Here is a 20,841-nt window from a genome sequence, read left to right as displayed (position 1 = left end):
AACAAAGCGATCCTACAAAAGGTTCGTTTTTTTTCGAGGAACCCTAAAAGAAAGCTAGTGATAAAAGATAGACCATCTTCAATCTATGGTATCTATTAAAGTGTGTCGGATTTCATTGACTCCAGGTTTCTATTCAAGAACTATCTATCTACTCTAGGAACATTTATCAAAGGGAAGTATCATGAGTAAAAGCTTATTATGCATTTCACTCAAAATATTTAATGAAATTCTAAATGGAATTAAATTGTATAATTCTAAATGAAATATTATTTAAATAGTTAAAAATGAAATAAAAATTGTGCGTCATTGTAATTATTTATTATAATTTTATTGTTAATAGAATTCTCTAAAAAAAACTCAGATCCCGCTCGGCTTCGGGTTCTAAAAAACTCGGTATTTTGGAAGGCCTGCATGTGGAAACAGGACCAACATATAGAGGCTCCTTAGAAGATAAAAAAAATATAATAAGCCGAGATTCATCTCTGAGTAACCTCAGGTAATTAATTGCCCAGATACGTTCAACGGACAAGGTGTAACTCTGAATGGATGGAATATTGGACTATTGGATGAGATAAACGCACTTTAATTCAACTTTAATTCAACTTATCATAATCTTAACTTAAACCACGAAAACGATTTTGTTCATAATAAATTTCGTTTGAGACTTTCATTAAATTCTACTATAATTCCATTTTTTATATTATTTTATATTATAATTAGTATTAGTACACCAACTGTCAAAATCAATATCAATCAATCAAATCTCTCCGGCCAAATTTACCAAAACGTAGTAACTAGGCATTTCATCGTCTCTTAAAAAGTAAAACCGAAAAAAAAGATCAGTAAAATACAACTTAAAATACTATTTAGTATTTTGTGATGTTTTCATAAAATTTATCGTGAAAGAATCCAAGTTGAACGGCAAGACAGCCTGGCAAGTTAAGTAACGTTTTCCTAGGAAATACTAAATAAATATACCATGTACTCAAAGTACTGACTTCGTGCGGATTTCCTGTTTACTTTTTCCATTCACTCAAAGTTTGTAGCACTAATGTAAATTGAAATTATGTTAGGAATAACTCTCATCTTTTGGTTCTTAGAACTTTTTGTAAACACTTGAAGAATAAAAATTGTGTGCTGTAATTAGGAAACAATATAATAAAACATATGAGATTAATCACGAGTTTACTCGCCCATTACAATGCCATTACCATTCTAATCTGGGCAAATAATAACAATATGACATTACTGTCAGAAAAACAAACGTCCTGTTCATTTACTTTATGCTAGCACCTCCAAGTAGGTATATTATATTAAAAAAACAGGGGGAAAAATAATAAAAGATATATATAACTATAAGCTTAAAATAATATCATAGTTCCATTGAAAAATAAATAAATTATAAAAAGAACTAGAATACTTTTCCACTCAATCACAGTTGTTTTTTTACACAGAAACCTGCGTCGTGTTCGTACGGCACGCTCCATCATGAGCCTAGTTAACACAAATGACGATCATTAGCAAAGTTTCAACGTCACACAAAGACGCCACAGTACAAATTACGTTTAACAAGCTCTAATTGGCAATAGTCACCGCATAGTTCGCTTTACCGCTTAATGCTTACCTAGATTACTCTCTCGATTCCTAGTTCTGTTCTGTTCTTCTCTAACTACCAGCTACATTTTTCTAACATACTCGTAAATAATATGAATGCCTGTCGTGGTGCAGGAGCAGAGGCGTGCAACTATAAGCGCGACAGGTTCAGGTTCTATTTCCACTGGAGGACATGAACTATTTCATATTTTCGTTTCTTCGTTCTGGTAACTGTTCGCCTTTCCAAACTCAGTGAAAATGGGGAATGGAATTGTGTTAATGGAAACGGAGTGTCTTAACACTACGTTCTCGTATGCAGAAGCGTGCAGCTATAAACAACGTAATTTAAAACTGCTTCGCTTTCTACATTTGTTTACTATTTTTGGATCAATCTTGATATTGCAATATGGCTGATGCAGGATGATTCGATGCTATACCGAAAATCAAATATTTGTATGATAAACACAAATATTAATCCCATCACACTACTGAGAGTTGTTAAGTCGAAATTTTATTAAACTTTTATTAAATAGCTGCTCTGAAAAATTTATTCTGTGTAAAAATGTACTACTTTTACTTTGTATGGTTTTCTATTGTGCTCTATAAAGTTTGTTATACAAAATTATAATAACTCTATTGGACATTGTTGTAGTTCATATACCTATACGCTTATAATATATTTTTATTAACAAAAGTACATTTAATTAAATATTGAAGTAATGCCAACCGCAAGTAGTATTAAAATAAAGAAATCTTAATGCAACATGCGTATTTTTGTTTTGGTATCTCATAACATGTGTCTTTTATACTTTAACCTTTAACCAAAAGTTGTCTTGCAGCGCAGTGCTGTCTGAATGAGTGAATGTAAATAATGGGGTGATTATTCACTAAGTGTTTTCTGCCTACTCTACAAAAATTCGAAAATTAATAATAAAAATACCGATTATCATATTATAAGAGAAAACCGAAAATTTTCACATTTGTTGACAGAAAACAATTGTGCTTTACCCTATTCAGCCAAATCAGTATTCGGGACACCTAGTTAAGACACTCCGTTCCCATTATGGCACTTCCATTCCCCACTTTCCATCGAATTTTGGCGCCGTTGCGTGTTGAGTAGCGGAACTCAACACCGCCAATGAAAATGTTCAATATTTCATCTCCTCGAGTGGAAATCGAACCCCACGCTGTATTTACAATATAATATTTTAATATATTTTGCACCACATGCATATATGTTTATATATTTTAAAGTATATCCTATACTAACTTTACATGTTTAATTTAAACTAAGTTACTATAAATCACTATTATGAACAGAAACCCTGACCCTGACCCTTGCTTCGAAGATGATGGTATACAAATGAACACTATATCTTGATTCACCCCAAAATTCGTTGGAGAATGTCACGACCCCCACGCTAGCTACATACGATACAATCAAGCGAGAATTGCAGGTCCTCATAAATAAACAACTATATTCTTGTCATACAGAAGTGATCAAAGACGATGTTTTGTTAAGAAAATGAAAAACAAATTGTACCGAAATGTGTAAAATTAATTCATTGTTTTTATATTTTATTTAAATATCAATAAATAAAAATTTATTTTTCTTTTTATTTTAACTATTAAATGTCTATTGTTGGAGGAGAAGACATTTGTTAATTTTATTTAAATCGCATTAATATGAAAAGTGATGACGCAATACCAAGAAGACGAAAATAATTATTAAAAATACTTAAGGCAAGAATGAGGCTACGTCGCTAGTTTGAAATATCATTCTGCTGAAGCAAAGAAGTATCTTGGTGACAAATAGATGTGGTTTGCGTTATTTTACACCGAGCAAAAGTAATCGGTAGTTTTTATAGTTTTGTTTAAATATTGTGATTAATAATGTCTAGAAATGTAAAAAGAAAAATATATTTTTTATTTATATATATATATATATATATATATATATATATATATATTTATATTATATGACTCGAGCACTAAAGCAGCACTCCACTAACTTCAATTTCTTGGGTCTCTACCTCATATGCTAAGGAGAGATGTGTTGGTAAAAAATATATTTTAATAGCGATTTCTGAAGTCCGTGACAAGATTAAGAATGGGCCCCTTACTACAAGTACCTACTTGAATGAAGTGTTTTAACACTAGGCTCCCTTGGCTTACCCTGATGCGTGCAAGATACAGCATGACGCTTAAAACCAATGTACTAAGATTTATATCAATAAAGTATTTTTATTGTTATTTCTACATCAAACATCAGTATTAAATATGATTGTAATTATAATTAAAACAATTTCCCATTTATATTCTAAAGGAGATTGTAATTGTATCTGTAATTGTTATAATAACGAATAGGAATTGCTCATCAATGGGACCGCAGTTTGCTCCTACGCTTGCATATATGAACAATTGATGTCGTCGATTTAGTTAATTGATGAGTATTTAACCGAGGCAATATATTGACAAAATAAATGCCCGTACTATCGTGATACATGTATATATATATATTTTTATTTTCTCTAATTGGAAATAAGTTTATTTAAGTGAGTAATTTTTCATCGAATGAATAGTAACTAATTGTTGAAAAGTATATATTTTTAAATTATAACTAAAACCTGGAAATATATTAATTTACCTGTAATTTGTAAAAAATAATTATTAAAATATTTAGTTTGTTGCGTGTTTAGCCACGTGCCAATGCTGGTGTGTAGTTTTCAATAACTGCGTTACTAGCTTAAAAAAGTTATCTTAGACATTGAAAACGTAGTCTTTCACAATATTCTTAAACAAATAGAAGCAATAAAATTACTTACATAATTTTTCAAGGAAAAGGATATTTCTGCTTTCATAAATAATTTTATGTAGTCTCATCTTATATATTAAGCTGAGTTAAATTTACAGTTTGGTGAAAACAGCGGTTTAACACCACCACGCCTCGACGCGACCGAATCGCAACTTTCAAACTTTGAACTTTATATCCTGTGCCGTCTATTGCTTTTACTAACACCGTTCTGCAAATATTAAGAGATAGATTCAATAATTTTTAAAGATAATTTATTCCTTATGGTTATTTTAAAGTATAAGCAATAGACAGGTTGCATGGATTTGAGAGTATCCTACTCATTTCAAACAAATATATTAATATCTTTGACTTAAAAGAATATTAAAAGGAAACTTTTTAAGGAAAAAATATTTTTTTTCACATATTTATCAACATCGACAACTTTTTTTACGATTTATAAATATTAATATATATATTAAAATATTGAAGCTGTTGCAATTTTCTCAAAATAATATTTAATATTTAATAAGACCAATTTAATATGTATATTAAATTGTTTTAGTTAAGTGTGACAATGTGGTCCTCATATAGCAGTACTCTCTTAATTAGTCAAAACTTAGGGAACGGCGAGACGTAATAGTAGGTTCTCTTTGTCTCCCTCGTAAAATACCCACAAGCATCCTGTGTGAAAACAACGTTATCTCATTAAAATAATAAAATAGTACATTATAGTAATATCAGTTGTTTTATTCATACTTATCTTTTTCATTTGTTTTCATTCAATTTTTTTTTCTTGCTTTTGTTTAATTCTTATTATAAATTTACTATTAATTTATAGTAGCTTATGCAGTACTCTTCGTACTCTTGCTAATGCAAGAGTAAAATGAAAAACAAATTGACGGTTGTCGATTCGATTCCCACTGGGGAATGAAATCTATACATTTAAGAAAATTGTAATTGAATGCTAAGAAAATCATACATGGAAGATATATAAGAAACTTTATTACTGAGGGCATTTATCAATATAATTGACCCAAGTCAATGATTTGTCTGCTTGTCCAGTTGTCCGTTTGTCTACAAAGTAACTGTTTCATTGAGTTAATAATCTCTAATATGCCTGCCATATCAAATATGCTTTGGCAATTGTTCTTTGACAGGCAGCCTTTCTTTGGCAGCATATTTGTAACTATATTGTATAAAAGGCGGTAGATATTTTTTTGAAGGTAATTTGCTATATTGGGCTTTATTTATAGAGAGCACCGAAGGCGAATGTTAGTTAACTCTTAAGCCTACACCTGTAACTCACAGTAAACTCAACAGTAGTAAAATAAATTATACGAACTGCAGTTTTCTTAACATCATTCAATACAGCAGACATCACTTTCAGCATCATCAGTTCCCTCTGCCTTCCCTATGTGCAGGAAATAGTAAAAACCTTTAAAACACTAGAGCGAAGTCCAAAAATAGTTGGACATTCAAAAAAAGAAGTATTCGAATCATTGGCCTTCAATCAAATGTATTGGACAGAACCAAAAGATATATATTATTAAGAAAACATAAATATAATATTAATTTACAAGACTATAGTTATTCATTATATAGTACATAGTAAGGCAAATTAGCGCTAGTTACAAGGTTTATCTCAAAGCAACATTTACCTTGATTAAGTTACGACAGTTGTTTCATTGTCATACACTAATCTGACATCTCCATTAATTTAATAATGAAAGCTTATTAATTGAACTAAATAGGTGTTGTGATATAATTAATTATAATAATATAGTGTTACTATGTGGAATAATAATTCTTATTGAATAAAATATATAGTGTACTTATAAATTTTAATAAAGTTTCTAACAATTTCAATAATAGGTCGCAGAATACCGTCTTTTTAGCTGACATTTAAATATTTTGAAGATCTTCAATTTGATTACAGCTTTAGCCTGTAAGTAAATATTTCTGCCTTGTAATTATTGTCTCGGTAAGGCTGACACAAAAACAAATATTATTCAAAGAGTTCTTGAGGTACATATATTATTATAACTTTTTTCCAATCTACTTACACAAAAGATTCTTCTAGAAGAAATGTGATTTGTTTAGTAAAAGTTTCTTAAAAATATAATATTGTAAAAAAATATATATAACATATTCTACTCCATCCTCTAGGTATTGTATTTCGTATCATATAGCAATCTGTCATCATTATAACATCTCCATGTATTGCAGCGCTCGGTGCACACCGATAATTAAAAAACAACAACGAGAAATACTAGAAAAGTCGAATCTAAAAATACTAAATCAGTAAATAAGTACAATTTTTTTTCCGATAAAATTTTTGATAGAGGAACCGGGAACCTACCATTAAGATACTCCTCTCCGCTCCCATTAAGAAACTTCCGTTCTCCACTTTTCACCGAATTCTTGAGGCAATGCGTGTTGAGTGACGGGATTCAACGCCGAGCTTTGACTCGTTGCCAGAGAAAGAAAATTAAAATGAAATATTTCATTCCTCAGAGTGGAAATCGCACCCAAAACCGTCGTGTTTATAGTCACACGCTTGTGCCCTTGGTGAACGATGACCTTAACTTTGAAAAACGAAAAAAATAATTATTTTTGATATCTATCTGGCTGTATATTCTGTTTGGTTACGTTAAAATTTAACGTGCTAATAGACTTACCCACGCTCTGAAAAGAGAGTTAAAAGCTACAGCACCTAACATCTGGTCTAACCACGAGGTATGGCTAAGTCCTGTAGAAACATTATATTATACTAATAACAATTGAGTAGCTTAGACACTAGTATAGAATTGAATATTAATGAAATAAAGAAAAATACGATATTATTTTTTTAATTTGTAGAGCAAGAAAGAAAGCTGTTATCATTTAGAATTATGTATCTATTATATTTTGTTCATCAGAGATATTTTTTAAGTAACGGTAAAATCTTGCACATCGATAGCTCAAATATTGGCTTTAAATTACGAATATTCGAGTTTTTGGAGCCTATTCAGTTAAGTAAATAAAAAAATCAGCTTCACGCTATATCCCGCATACAGCAGGGTAGGCAGAGGAACCTAGTGTTAAGACACTTCGTTCCCCAGTTTCCGCCGAATTCTGGGGATATTGCGTGTTGAGTGGCAGAACTCAACGCCGCACTTTTGCCTCGACACCAGAGCGAAGAAATAGAAATATACATTTAAATAAACATTTCATCTCCTCGAGTGGGGATCGAACCCACAACCAGTGGATTTTACAGTGACCCTTTGTGCCTCTGCGCCACTACTGGCCTTGTATATTTTATTCAACAATTTATATTTTATTTATTTCTGCAATATTTCTAATGCATCGACTTCTTTGTTCTAGCCATTGTCATAAGATCGATCACGTAAAAGGAAAATAGTACCACTACGTGCGGAGATCGATGAGATTTGTTTGATAAATTTTTCTAGTTCTGGTTTTTAAAGCTAAAATCGCAATCGCAGGTACAATCGAGTGCATTTTCTATGTGTTAGTATGAAAAGAAATGTTTTTTAACACAGAAATATATAGATGTAGAATGTAGGTACAAAATATACTTGCTTTTGCAAATTATAAATATCATTCTTTAAACATGTTTGCATAAAACCGTCATCTTTAAGTTTTCCCGTAAAACAAATTATTCATCAAAATTTTAACAGTGCTATGAAAATAATAAGAATATTTGTAGACGTAGCTGTTCTCAGGCTTACGAGTCAGATGTAATTTCCGGAATTTTGCTCGACTGAAAATATTTTTACTTGTCCTGAATGTATTTTTTATTTGGTATGTATACCATAACGTAAACGTCTGTACAATATATCGTCAAGCTACAGTATGCTATACAAATATTTACTTTTTGATAAATATGTACTTAGTACTGAATTGTAGAGAAGTTAAATATATAACATATTCGACTACTATAAAAGAAGGTTCTTTTATAGAAATATATGAAAAATCTTTTCCGCTTTACATATTTAAATATAAACGTTAAAAGTGTAGAGAAGTGTGCCAGTACTCACTGAGGCCAATCATAACACTTACTTACATCAGATATTTGCGGCGGATATGTGTGAGACAGTTCGGCAAACTTGCTGCACTCAGAAACCGCGCGAACTTTCCATCTAAATCACGCTAGTTGAAGTTTCCTGCCTACATATTGCGGGTAAACATATTTAATTGAAATAATTTAAACAAGAACATATAATTAACATTTATATACCTAACATGTATTTATTTGCTCCCAGAGACATATTCTTATTATCTAAAACCTGTGATAATTAATAACAAGCGAATAGAACGAAAATTTATCAAAAGGTTGTGACCTCTCGTAGTTTAATTAAATTTTTAATTTATTGTAAACGCGGCGTGCGGCGCAAGCAAGGCGGTATGTTCGCAAACTGCTCTTATCTTTATCTAATTTGAACTTGCACTGCAAAGTGGTTTAAATATTTCAACTTTTACGTTCTGTAACATTACGTTTGAAGTTTCGCATTTGTAATTAAATAGCAGTAAGTGGAAGTTTTACTTTCAAACTACTATTTAGATACACAAAGTACTTACAGTGTTCGCAATTTGTTGCACCTTTAACTGTTTTTAAAACAAAATCAGTTAAAATAGAAAAAGGCATAGGTCTATATATATACGTTTATCTATTTCAATTAAGTTACTATGTAAATTTAACATTTTTAAAGTGTTATTATGACGTTTATTAATTACTTATATCTTAACGTTGTATCTTAAAGACCACTAAGTTCTCATGAGAACGTATGGTTAAGAAAGAACGCTTGGACGGTTTCCAAGCGGGTTCAAATCCCATTACGTTCAATTTTTTATACATTTTCTATATAAGTACTATATCGTAATTTGTTAAATAATATACTATATATAATAATATAATTATTATTAAGGGTGTGGACGTATCAACTAAGTTACTTTAGAAATAACTAATTAATTGGCAACTATCAGTTATACATACTTAACTACATAATTCAAAATAAAACAAAAATAAACGAGCTTTTCGTAAGAAGCTCAATGTTTCTTCATTAAAAGTTACTTTAACAAACTTTATCGAACAACATCTTTTAGGCATCTTAAAAGGAAGTCAAGCAATAAATATCGAAATTAGGTATATTACTTAGATTGCAGTGATTCGGTCCATATTCGCATTCAAATATCAAATTACTAAATAAGTAGATAGCTAAAGCAGCTCCGCTACATCCGTCTCCCTCAAACCATGACAAGATTGATGACAGTTTGATAAAACGGAAGGATAACGTCGACATTGAGTGAATATAGCGAGGATGAAGTTATGTTTTATAGTATTATAATACGCTTGTGGCTGTCGGAAGCGCACTTATGAGTGAGTGTACAGCACACGCAAAGTCAGGGTTCGGTGCCATAATAAAAGGGAAGTTAGATATAGTTAGCGTTAGCCTTTGACTTTCTTGCCATACGTGGCACAGTGGAATAGGAAATGGAAGTGGAATAGTTTTTGATTCGGGTAATATTCCCATTTCCATTCCCATCGGGTAATATATTTTTTTGTAATTTCCCTGTTCTAAAAAGACAAAATGCGACTGTGGGTTTCACTAGTCATAAATGTCTCGAATTTGGGCAAAGAGTTTAATTTTTACTCTCACTGTACAGCTATATAATCGTACTATTTACCTTACTTAGCTACGAGTTTTTACTTTTTTTTAGTACTCACATCCGCTTCATTTATCTTTCTGGATAAAGTTATCAGTTGATCAATAAAAGAGAAGCCATCACTGCAGCTGAAAAGAATAAAAATATTTTTTAGCAAAAATTAATGTACCTCCCTACCTTGGAAACAATTATTCCAAATATTATAATTTCCCAAAAAACTTAACCCAATTTAAGCAAATCAAATGATCTGCAAAACGTCGCCTAATGTGACTCCAGGGAGGTGAAGCGTGAGCTTTTTATCAACTGTTGTAAGAGGAAAGCCAAAACGAAAGTATATGATACATGTACTAAAAGCGAACCCATTACGCAATGGCTCCTTGTTTACCCATCGGCACTCCGTAAAACGCGAACATTTTGTTTACGGAGATTGTTTGTATCCTTCGAAGAGCTTACGGAGCATTAATAAAGGATGATCGTGTGTTGCGAACCGTATTTACGACGCCGTAAGGCTCATAGCACGTCGGTACTCCATCGCTTCAAGAATAATGTCTTTGTTAGGAAATAACCTATTGAAATAATGCGTTACGAAATACTCCATAAAAATGTATTGTCATCTTCATTAAAATAATATTGAGATAGAAATTTCATATTTTTTTATTTGGCTCCTTCTTAGGTATACATTTGAATATATTTAGAAATAAGTTTTCGGTTTTTGTTAAATTACGACACTTGATCCGAAAGCGACGTACCTGAGACTCTTTTGAATATAGTTTAAATTTGTATTTTTTTCTGTACTACTAACATAATATAGAACCTATGACTATCTAAATACTCGCTCGTATTATAATAATATTTCCTCTCGAGCTCTATGTTGTTTCTCTTCATTTCAATTTGTTATTCACAGAAACTTTACTAATTAGTCATTACTCGACTCCGACAACTTTAGCTTATAAAATACTTACTAATTTAGTAGCTTCATTTTTTAATAAGCGTTTAACATCTCTTAAACTAAAATAATATTTTAACACTACATATTACGTACGTATTTCTTCAAATTATTTTATTATTTCAAAGTAAAATCGTTCGTCGCTAAATTAAGATAGGTCTCATTATATTTTAATAATTTCGCTCTCACATTTCAGCTACGTTTTGTCCTCGTTTCTTTGAATAAATAAACATGAAAGGTTTTCTATTTTAAAATTATATTCATTAGAACAATATTTTAATGTTTAGCTTTAATCTGAGTAATTAATGAAATTGGCGGCAAAGTTTTCTTTTATGGGAAGACGAGAAAGGAAGATATTAAATTCTATGAAGCGGCGCACCAATAAAATATCTTTTGCGAGTACGTGACCTGTTACTAGAAAGAAACTTTGATTTAAACGTAAAGTTTCTATCTATTGAACAAACTTGCCGTCGCGTCGTGGGAACTTAACAGATGCAGTGAAAGTGGGGGCAAGCTTGTATTATAGCGTATTAAAAATATAATTGCTTAAGTAAAATGACTTTAAAAATACATTTTTCATGGTGTACCTATCTGTAACCCTCTTTCATATTATTAGCTCTGATTTCAGTTGAAATAGCAGAGCTTAGTACAATTATGAAATATGGCCATAAACACATAAAATAGACATCAATAAAAAACCTAAAAAAGGAAGCCAGTAGTGACACACGCATGGGACTGTAAGCGCAGGCTGTAACAGGTTGTGGGTTCGATTCCCACTCAAGGAAATGAAATATTTAGTATTTTCAATTCTTCGCTCTGGCTTCGAGGCACACCGCGGCGTAGAGTTCCTCCAAAACTCGGCGGAAAATAATAAACAGAGTATCTCAGCACTAGGTTTCCTCTGCATACATGGAAATTAAGGGACCATCTGAGTAAGTAAATCAGTTGAATTTCAACTCGATATCAAAGTCAAAGTCAAAGTCAAAGGCATTTTTATCTGCCCCCCTTTATATGGAATGCTGGCTACGTCCTTGTAAGTAAAAAAATTAAATACAGTTTTTTTTTGTATATTGTTAGTAGTTAGAATAGAAATATTATTTATTGAAACTAACAAAGTTACACATGTTAGTTGAGTTCGATAGGTATCGTCTAATATAGCCAAGTAAATCGAATCCATGTTACATAAGCTCTTATTATATTAATTAGTATCATTTACTTTAACAAAATGACTAGTAAGTAAAAGGAGAAAAAAAAGAGAATAAGAAAACACAAATCGTGCGAATGTCTGTGATATTGAATTATTTTTGGAGATTTTTCGAATTTTTCATATGTAAGGATTTAGACTAAGCGCGATAGCTTTTAGTTCAAATCAATTGTAAATGTATTCTCTTGATTTAATTAACCGAAATCGGTCAATACTAAACTTTAACAGACGTTAAAATCCGCTACCTTATTTTTTTAAGCTAAGATTTGAATGGAAGGAATGTGAATTTTCTAGTTATTGCGTATACTTAAAAAGGTACAATAAAAGCACAACACAAGATTTTGGTTGTTTATTTGTCAGGAAGCAAATGATTCACAGCACTGGTGGGATACAGGTCTTACATTGGGCCGAAACCTTCTATATCCTGTAATGCTGATTCATATCTTTCATTAGTAGGTACAACAATAGAACAGCATGTAGTCATATAAAACTGTGGAAAAGAAGTTACACATATCGCTTTAGCGCGTATTATTATTCATTTAGTAAAGCGATATACTTTTTTATATACTACACACCTTACTAAATCACAATTGCTAAATATGTTAAAAATTATTTATCACATTTATAACATCTGTACAAAGTAAAAAAATATTATACTTCCGCCGGTACTAAATAAAAATTGTTATCATTATTCGTGAACTTTTAATATCGATTGATTTATGTGGTCTCAAAGTATTAACTCACGCGTACTAAATAAACAATGTAGGACAAAAAAATAAGGGACGGGAATATAAATTTTTATTTCTTACGAGTATTAATAATTTTATTTTATTTTTGAAATGTACAACCTCTATTTAGGTTCACATATTCATGAATAACTTCATTAGTTTCTTTTAAAAAAAATAATTCTTTGAGGTCGTAATGTGTTATTTAAATAAAAAAAATACAAAACATTTTATTTTAATAATTTTTAATTCTAGAAAATAACGTGATATTTTTTATTTATTTTTTTATTTTTTGGTCATTATAGATAAAGGCTAATTTATACACGTATATAACTCCGAAATATACACAACTATATAAGAATAAACGATTTGAATAGGCATTCAAGTACGTGTATCTGCCATTTTATGATGTTTTGGCGCCTACAAGTGATATACTGTTAGTACTCTTCATAGTACGCATGAGTTAAATCCTAAATGACAAACAAAAAAAACACGTGTAAAATGCAGAATAAAGTCGCTTTACACTTGTAGCTTTGGAGCTCACTGTTATTTAGTGCACAATATCATAGTATAGAAATCGTGTAGACACAACTTAATTCCGCAAATTACAGCACAACCCGACCGTACATAACCAACATGTTCGTTCCGAGGCAAAAATATAGTAAGTTACATCTAAATGTTTATTCTACAAACTCGTTATAAATATAATAAAATTGTTAAGATATAAATAACACAATATTTACGTTATGTGGACATACAACCTTTATAAGGAGAATTTTCATAACATACCCTCACAATTCAGCTTACAACTGGTATCCGTTTAGGGGCAAAAACATTACGATTGCATTTAGTCAAACACTATTATATTAATAATATTATCAATTTATAAAATTAAAACTACTATGTACATATATTATGTATGAAATTTGGTGATAATATACACGCGTGGGACGCTATAAGAGTCCCGAACATTAGTGGATAGACAGACTGGAATACTAAATGCAATATAGAACACCAAACAATCACTTATGTCTTAGAAGGCAATCGGCCAACGCGCCGCACCCACCATGCGTTACTCATTCGACTCGATTAAAAACATATAATTATGCAAAAAAATAAACAATTATACAATCCATATAATTTGAACGTTAAAAAACAGGAGTTTAAAAATGCAATATTGTGATTTGTGACAGTGATCATAAATAATCGAAAAAATCGAAACAATCGAATAATTTATGGGACACTTGAGTTGTTAGGGTAATTTACAAATATATTTACCAACTAGTCATATATAAACGAGAATATTTACAAAATATGATCACATCGCGTGTCATGTACACACTTGTAGCTATTTACATTCTTCTAACACTATTATAAAGAGCATTGCCTTCACATCCATTGATCTTGTCTACGAATCCGGTATCGCCATCTTTGAAATCTATGTAATAATTTAATATTTTACAAAAATATTAATGCAAAATTTTATAATCTGACCAAAAAAACGTATCAAGATGTTTATTTTTGTATTTGCTACTTTTTAACGATACTAATACCAGAAATATTTGATTCGAATTTGAGCTACCCATTGGTCGATACCGTTACAATAGTTCAAAATGCACACATTAAAGGCGCAGTCACATATTATCATAATATTTTTTTTGTATTTTACATCATTTTCACTTACTCTTACAGCACTGATTTTCAAACTTTGTCCAAAACTGTTCAAACTGTAAAAGTTTTAGAAATCTTGGAAATCATTAGTTTTACAAATCAGTCTTGGGTTAAAGGAAACTATTAACAATAATTTCAGTCATACCATTTTCAACTTTGTACAATATGGCTTGGTGATTTTTATTTACGTTTTGTTATGTTTTTAATATAGCTACACATACAGCCATTTGTGATATACATATCTAACTGAATTAAAAAAATATATAAATAATATAAAAATAATCGAGACTAAATCTCTAAAATAATCTGACTATACTTGAGAATAATTAAAAAATTGTAACAAAGCAGCAACACTGGCATAACTTTAATAAATTTGAAGCTACAATTGGTATTACATTAAAAACATAACAATTGACTGTTCATATTAACATTTTAACCACTTGTAAAGAGTTGAATGGAATTCCATATTATTTAAATGTTAAAAACTCTGATTGAAAGATTGTTATTTTGTATTTATTTGTACTTATAAATTGAACTTTATTTTAACTTAATTTTAATAATGACAAAAAAAACTATAATGAAGGCCATTTTGAAAAATATTATGGCACAATAAAAAGAAAGCAAAATATGATATTAATTTTGAAAAATAAACAAGTTTACTTATAAATCTTCATATAAAAATTATATTGTTTAATATGGAATCCCTATAAACTCTTGTGACTAAACATTTCTGAGTTAACCATTACACTTTCAAATTAACAGATGAAACATTCATATAATAAATGTAATTAATTCTTGTATACTTTATTATTTGTACTTGTATTTATCTACTTTATAACACAAATTATTTTATAGTACAAATAAATATTATTTACAAATACTAATATATATTTAAACTAATTACGAAATTCAACATTTTAAAAACAAATATATTAGTGATCACAAATTTAACAACCACTAAATATATCAATAAAGGAAATTGTACAAAGACAGTGGATCTCAGTAAGCTGCATTACATATAATGACAATCAGTTCAACTGCCAAATTGAAAGTGCAACCAACGAAAATGAATAGACAGGAAAAGCCCAACAAGCTTTACATAAATTCAAACCTACTGAATACTTGGATCTAGTATGGAGTTCCACACTACACTATACACTATTTGTCGGCGGGCTCGGGAGGCGGCGGCGGCGCGCCCCCGAAGTCGAGCTGGTAGCCGCCGGCGCGCGTCATCTCCTCGAGGCTGGGCTCCTTGCACTCGTGGCCAGCGTGGCCCGCAGCTCCGCAGTTCCAGCAGGACAGCTTGGGCGGCGCGTACAGCACTGGCACGAATCCAGCGTAGGGCGGCTGGTAGGGTGGCGGCTCGCCGTTGGCGAAGGGCGGCGGCGCGCGGTAGGCGGGCGGCGGCGTGGGGTAGGGATAGGGCCGCGCGTAGGGCATGTAGGGCACCGGCGGGGGAGGTGCGGGGGGCACGGCGCGGCGCAGGGCGGGCGCGGGGAGCGGCGCGGGCGTGGAGGGTGGCGACGACGCGGCGCTGGACCCACTGTCGGAGGACGACCGCGGCGGGCAGTACGCGGCGCGCCTCCTCACGCCGTTCAGCTTCTCAAGCGATCTGTACTGGTGGTGCATAGTGGATATTTCGCGTAATCTTTCTTCGCCGATGTTATGCCGCATCTGATTTGATAGTAGTTTGATGTTTAAAAGACAATATAAATTTTAAAAAGGGTACAAGAAACATTGGACAGATATATATACTAATATAATTACATAATCTGCTTAGAAAATGATCACATGAGCAATAAATAAGAATAAAACATTTAATATTTTGTAAATGTGGGATTATAAGTAGAACCAAATCGGCACAAATGTATCTAGATACCATTCTTGAGAAGGTAGTTAAGTTCCTTAACAACACCATGTTCATTAACGACGTCATAAAGCTTGATCCAACCAATCTTGGTTAGAAACGAACTGTCCCGACTTCATCAGAGCTGAAGGCCGTCATCTTAATCCACTGAATTATGATTTATGATCAGTCTTAGAGAGTAAGAGTTGCTCTAAACACCTTGATAATTTTAAGTCCCTAAAACAATCCATACCCAACGATTGGCAGTGAAGAATTTTCTCATAAAAAGTGTGTGTGCTGATAACTGGCCTTAACATTTAAAGGACTGTTGCTGATAATGGTAACCACTTCGAATAAGCTTTACATATAATTAATGGTTTTATATTAATATATTAAACTAAAACACTGTAATAGTAATGTTACATACAATAATTTCTTTTTTTCTTTGTAACAATAATTATGGCAAGGCAAACCTATATATACTAGATGAGTAATTATTAAGTAATCGTAGTTTAATATAGCTGAATCAATTAATTAATGTTATATTTAACGTCATAATTAACATTAGGGCGCAAAGGGTGCAGTCTAACTGTAAAATGGACGATTGGGGCAAGTGTATTTTGAGGTATATATATTGGGTTTCCTGTGCCTATCTCAAATTAATGTGTGAAGCATAAAAAAATATTATCACTAACCTCAGCAACACTCAAATTCTCAAAGTTAGCAGCGAGATGGGGCAAAGTCTGTTCAGGCGGGAGTGGCACTAGCGGGGGCGACCTGTCGCGGGAGGGCCGACGTCTGGCACGAGGCGAGGCGGCGCGACTGTCCCCAGGTGATGAGACCAAGGGTGATGCCGGCGCCGGTCCCGTTTGGTAGTTTAGTACCTGGAAAATAAATAGAAGGATGGATAAGTTCTTTTTTCCTTACAAATTACTCACTATTTCTTACTATTTCTTACATGCCCTCCGATGCATTTTAAATGACCTTCCTCCAATATCTTTGATACTGTGTTCTGTTACTAGGAACCTCGGTTGACCTTTGAGGTCAACCAAGGTTCCTGCGTCTCTTACAACTCCATCTTAGTTAAGAATGGATAAATTTTTGTTGATTTATTTATTTGTTTACCATTGTATATAAATGAATGAATATAGAAATGAACCTGATACAAAATTGATGAATCAACCTCAAAACTAGTCTTACTGTACGACCATGGGACAGTATACTTTTACATTATAATGTTAGTAAAATAGTTTTTTGTTTGTTTATAGGTAATTGCTTAAAATATGGCTATATTAGCTAAACAATAATTTATTTTATATATAAATCTATATGTATATTATAAAAATGATAACAGTTACTTTTTTGGTTCATGTTTCAAAGGAAGTATTTTATGTATGGAACAAACTGTGACGATATTTAATCTAGCTAATCATATTATGGGTAGCAAGAAGGTAAAATATTTTTTATTTTCCACAGTTAGTACTGATTTTATAATGATATAGACATAAATCTGCCTAAAATTATTCTTAGATGATGTAGCATTTAAGTAGAATTAAAATAGCCGCAATAATATAAATTAATAAAAACCTATATGCAATTAATTATTTTAAATTTCCACAAAAATCTAAATAAAAATCACATTTATGTCTCCCCAGTCTTACCTCTATAGGCTGATTTAATGGTGGTATAATAATGGCTGGCCATGTATTTTGTCTTATAAATTCTCCAACATTGTACTGTGGGATAGGTAATCCTGGTGGGGGATGAGATACTTCCCCCAACATAGAAACCATATTGCTTGCACCACTTAGTACCGATGCTGAATTGAGTTCCGTAACTGCATCTGAATTTTGTGGCTGTAATAAATATATCAATTATTGTTATGATATACATTTTGAGTGAAGTTAATATCTCTTTTCCCTTTCCTCACCCTCATTTTTTTCCTGTACATTTTACTTATAAATATAGTATAGTTTATAGTTTAGTTGTAAAATACATTACAGGGCACATACTATGGTAGTATATATAAACTGTAAGATATTTATGTGATAAAGCATTAATGAACTGCAGTTTATCAAAATGATGTAACTATGTCATTTTATTTATAAATGTAATTAATCTTAAATTATCTAAAGTAGTTAATTTAAATATATTGCTAGTAGGTCGTTTCAAAAGTAAAAAAGTGGTAAAGTTCTTAGCCCACATTTATTACTCAATAAGTTATAACTAGAATTAAATGTAATGAGTTTGTAAAGCAAGCCTTTAAAAATAAATATATCTTAAACAACTCACAATATATTAAAATATTCTTTATTTTGCCCATGGAATGAAAGTGTAATCTGATATATTTATAATCAGTTTTAATGAATAATTCATGGAAGATAGATTTGCAATTGATATATGAAGCAAAGTGAAATTTACACAAAATTGCCAAAATTGTACATGTTGGATACAAATAAAGTATAATATTTGTTATCAATACTACAAATGCATATTATATTTTTAAAATATCAAAATCACAATCACTATATTATATTTATGCAAATTACTACCAATGAACTTTACTTGAATGTCAAATATCTTATTAACTTTAACAACCAACATAGCTCAAATCCAGGATAAGCCATACTGTATCAAACAATAGGTATTTATTTACTATTAAATATAGATTAAGAATTATTTTAATAGATATTTATCAGTCAATGATAAGACAACTTTCAAACTATTATTTCCATAATATTTCAAATGGTTAACTTATCATATAAGATTCTTATAATATATTCTACAAAACATGGTACAATGCAAATATAAATTTTATATAGTTCAAAATATCATACCATAAATATATTGTAACATATTTTAGATATTTATGATGATTATGAACATTAAGTGAAAAAAAATAAGGTTTATTTATTTATAAATAAACCTTAAAAATGTAAATGTGTTGTAAATGTTTAATTACTTTTGAATTATTCTTATTGTTATTAGATTATTTTCTTCACTGAATTTGTCAACAAACTGTATAATTAGATTTTTTTTATATTATAGCATGCTGCTATCTACTTTAAAAGATGAAGCATTTAGTCTCAAGTTTATTTTGTTTTTTTTTTCTTCTTACTTTCTAATGTTATTATCATGTAGATCAAATATATAAATGATTTATATAAAGCATGTAGTTCTTTATAAGCGCATAAACCAGCAAAATTGTCAGTCAATTGTTAATGAATATGTGACTATGAATAATGATTGATGACACTGACCTGTACCCCAGGTGCCTTTACAAACATGATACCAGGTGGTGGTCCCAAGCTAGGCATATTAGGTGGTGGGATTGACATGTTGGGTGGAATAATAGACGGTGTAAGACCACTCACAGGAGCTATGTTTATATTATGCTCTTGTTGTTCTTGATACTGCAACCTCTGGTCTTCAATTTTTAACTTATCAAGTATCTCTCCAAAATGTGACTTTTGATCAAAAGTAAAAGCAGGATGATGCAAGGCCATTGTGTACAGAAGAAGAATTTCTTCTAAAAGATCACCATAAAGGCCTTTCAGCAATCCACTTTGCTCTAAGCTGACCATAGCATTGTACAATGTGGTCGCACAAGCGAAATTACAAGATCGTAAAAGTGATACATATAAGGCCATTTTTCGTCTCGTCCGAGAATCTGTGTCTGCTCCTCCGATGTCTGCAGCGAGATCTGTAGGATTATTAGCTCTCAGTTCGGCTCCACGCAACTCCTGAAAGTCCCGCTTACCGAGTTCTTCGAGATACGTGCCAATAAAGCGTAATTCAAATGGCAAGCACATATTTAATAATGTACACATTGCATCTATGCGTTTATAGCTTTCCAATTCTTTAAACCATGATACCACGTCCTCTTTGCAAACCATTTCCAGAACACATTGAAATTTTAAGAAAAGAATTAACCGGTCCCCTGCGGCCGTAGCGCCTTCGTGGCTTATAATTTTTGGCACGGACGTTTATTGGGATGTGATGGTTGTAATCCAAGATATTTTGAGTGTAACATTAGTAATCCAAAGTGTTAGAAGCTTTATATCACTATTTCCTTACAAAAGTATATTGGTTAAGCAACTACGAGCATTGCTAGTAGTTTTGTCTTGTCTATAGTCTATGGGATAAAGGAAGATAGACTATGTAATGTAAAAGATTCAATAATAATTTTAAGAAATCTTATAAGAAATTATAATGTGATAAACAATACAAATAAAAACAAAAGTTATACATTTAATTACATAAAAATATTATATTTTAAGATAAATATAAAATTGCGATCCAATGTAAGTAATAAAAAATCCAGTGCGGTATAAAATACGGACACCAATTTACCGACACATAAATTTAAACTCCATACGTTAAATATTACGATATTTG

General features: G+C 31.4%; 1 protein-coding gene across 2 annotated transcripts; it reads right to left on the bottom strand.

The window, feature by feature from the left end:
* Positions 1 to 12,535: 12,535 nt before the first annotated feature.
* LOC146541391 (uncharacterized) lies at positions 12,536 to 20,599 on the bottom strand. 2 transcript variants are annotated; one of them, XM_085208154.1, is made up of 4 exons: positions 19,818 to 20,599; positions 18,105 to 18,299; positions 17,139 to 17,327; positions 12,536 to 16,271 (listed from the first exon to the last, which is right to left on the bottom strand). In XM_085208154.1, exons 1-4 carry the CDS (start codon positions 20,337 to 20,339, stop codon positions 15,756 to 15,758), a joined length of 1,422 nt encoding a protein of 473 aa, XP_085064280.1. In that variant the 5' UTR covers positions 20,340 to 20,599; the 3' UTR covers positions 12,536 to 15,755. The 2 variants fall into 2 exon arrangements, with proteins under 2 accessions (XP_085064280.1, XP_085064270.1); XM_085208144.1 differs by having other exon boundaries at positions 19,704 to 20,598.
* Between the last annotated feature and the right edge of the window lie 242 nt (positions 20,600 to 20,841).

The sequence above is a fragment of the Heliconius melpomene genome, chromosome 1 (assembly GCF_056956725.1).
Source record: "Heliconius melpomene rosina isolate 202511_hmr_F chromosome 1, ASM5695672v1, whole genome shotgun sequence".
NCBI lineage: Eukaryota > Metazoa > Arthropoda > Insecta > Lepidoptera > Nymphalidae > Heliconius > Heliconius melpomene.
Note: the sequence above shows the minus strand (reverse complement) of the source record. Positions and strands in the feature narration are given on the sequence as shown.

Coding starts and splice junctions, on each gene's coding strand:
- LOC146541391 (XM_085208144.1), bottom strand. CDS start 20,339: ATGGTTTGCAAAGAGGACGTGGTATCATGGTTTAAAGAATTGGAAAGC. Junction 17,328..18,104: donor CATTAAATCAGCCTATAGAG/GTAAGACTGGGG, acceptor TTTATTTTCCAG/GTACTAAACTACCAAACGGG. Junction 16,272..17,138: donor AGAATTTGAGTGTTGCTGAG/GTTAGTGATAAT, acceptor CTATCAAATCAG/ATGCGGCATAACATCGGCGA.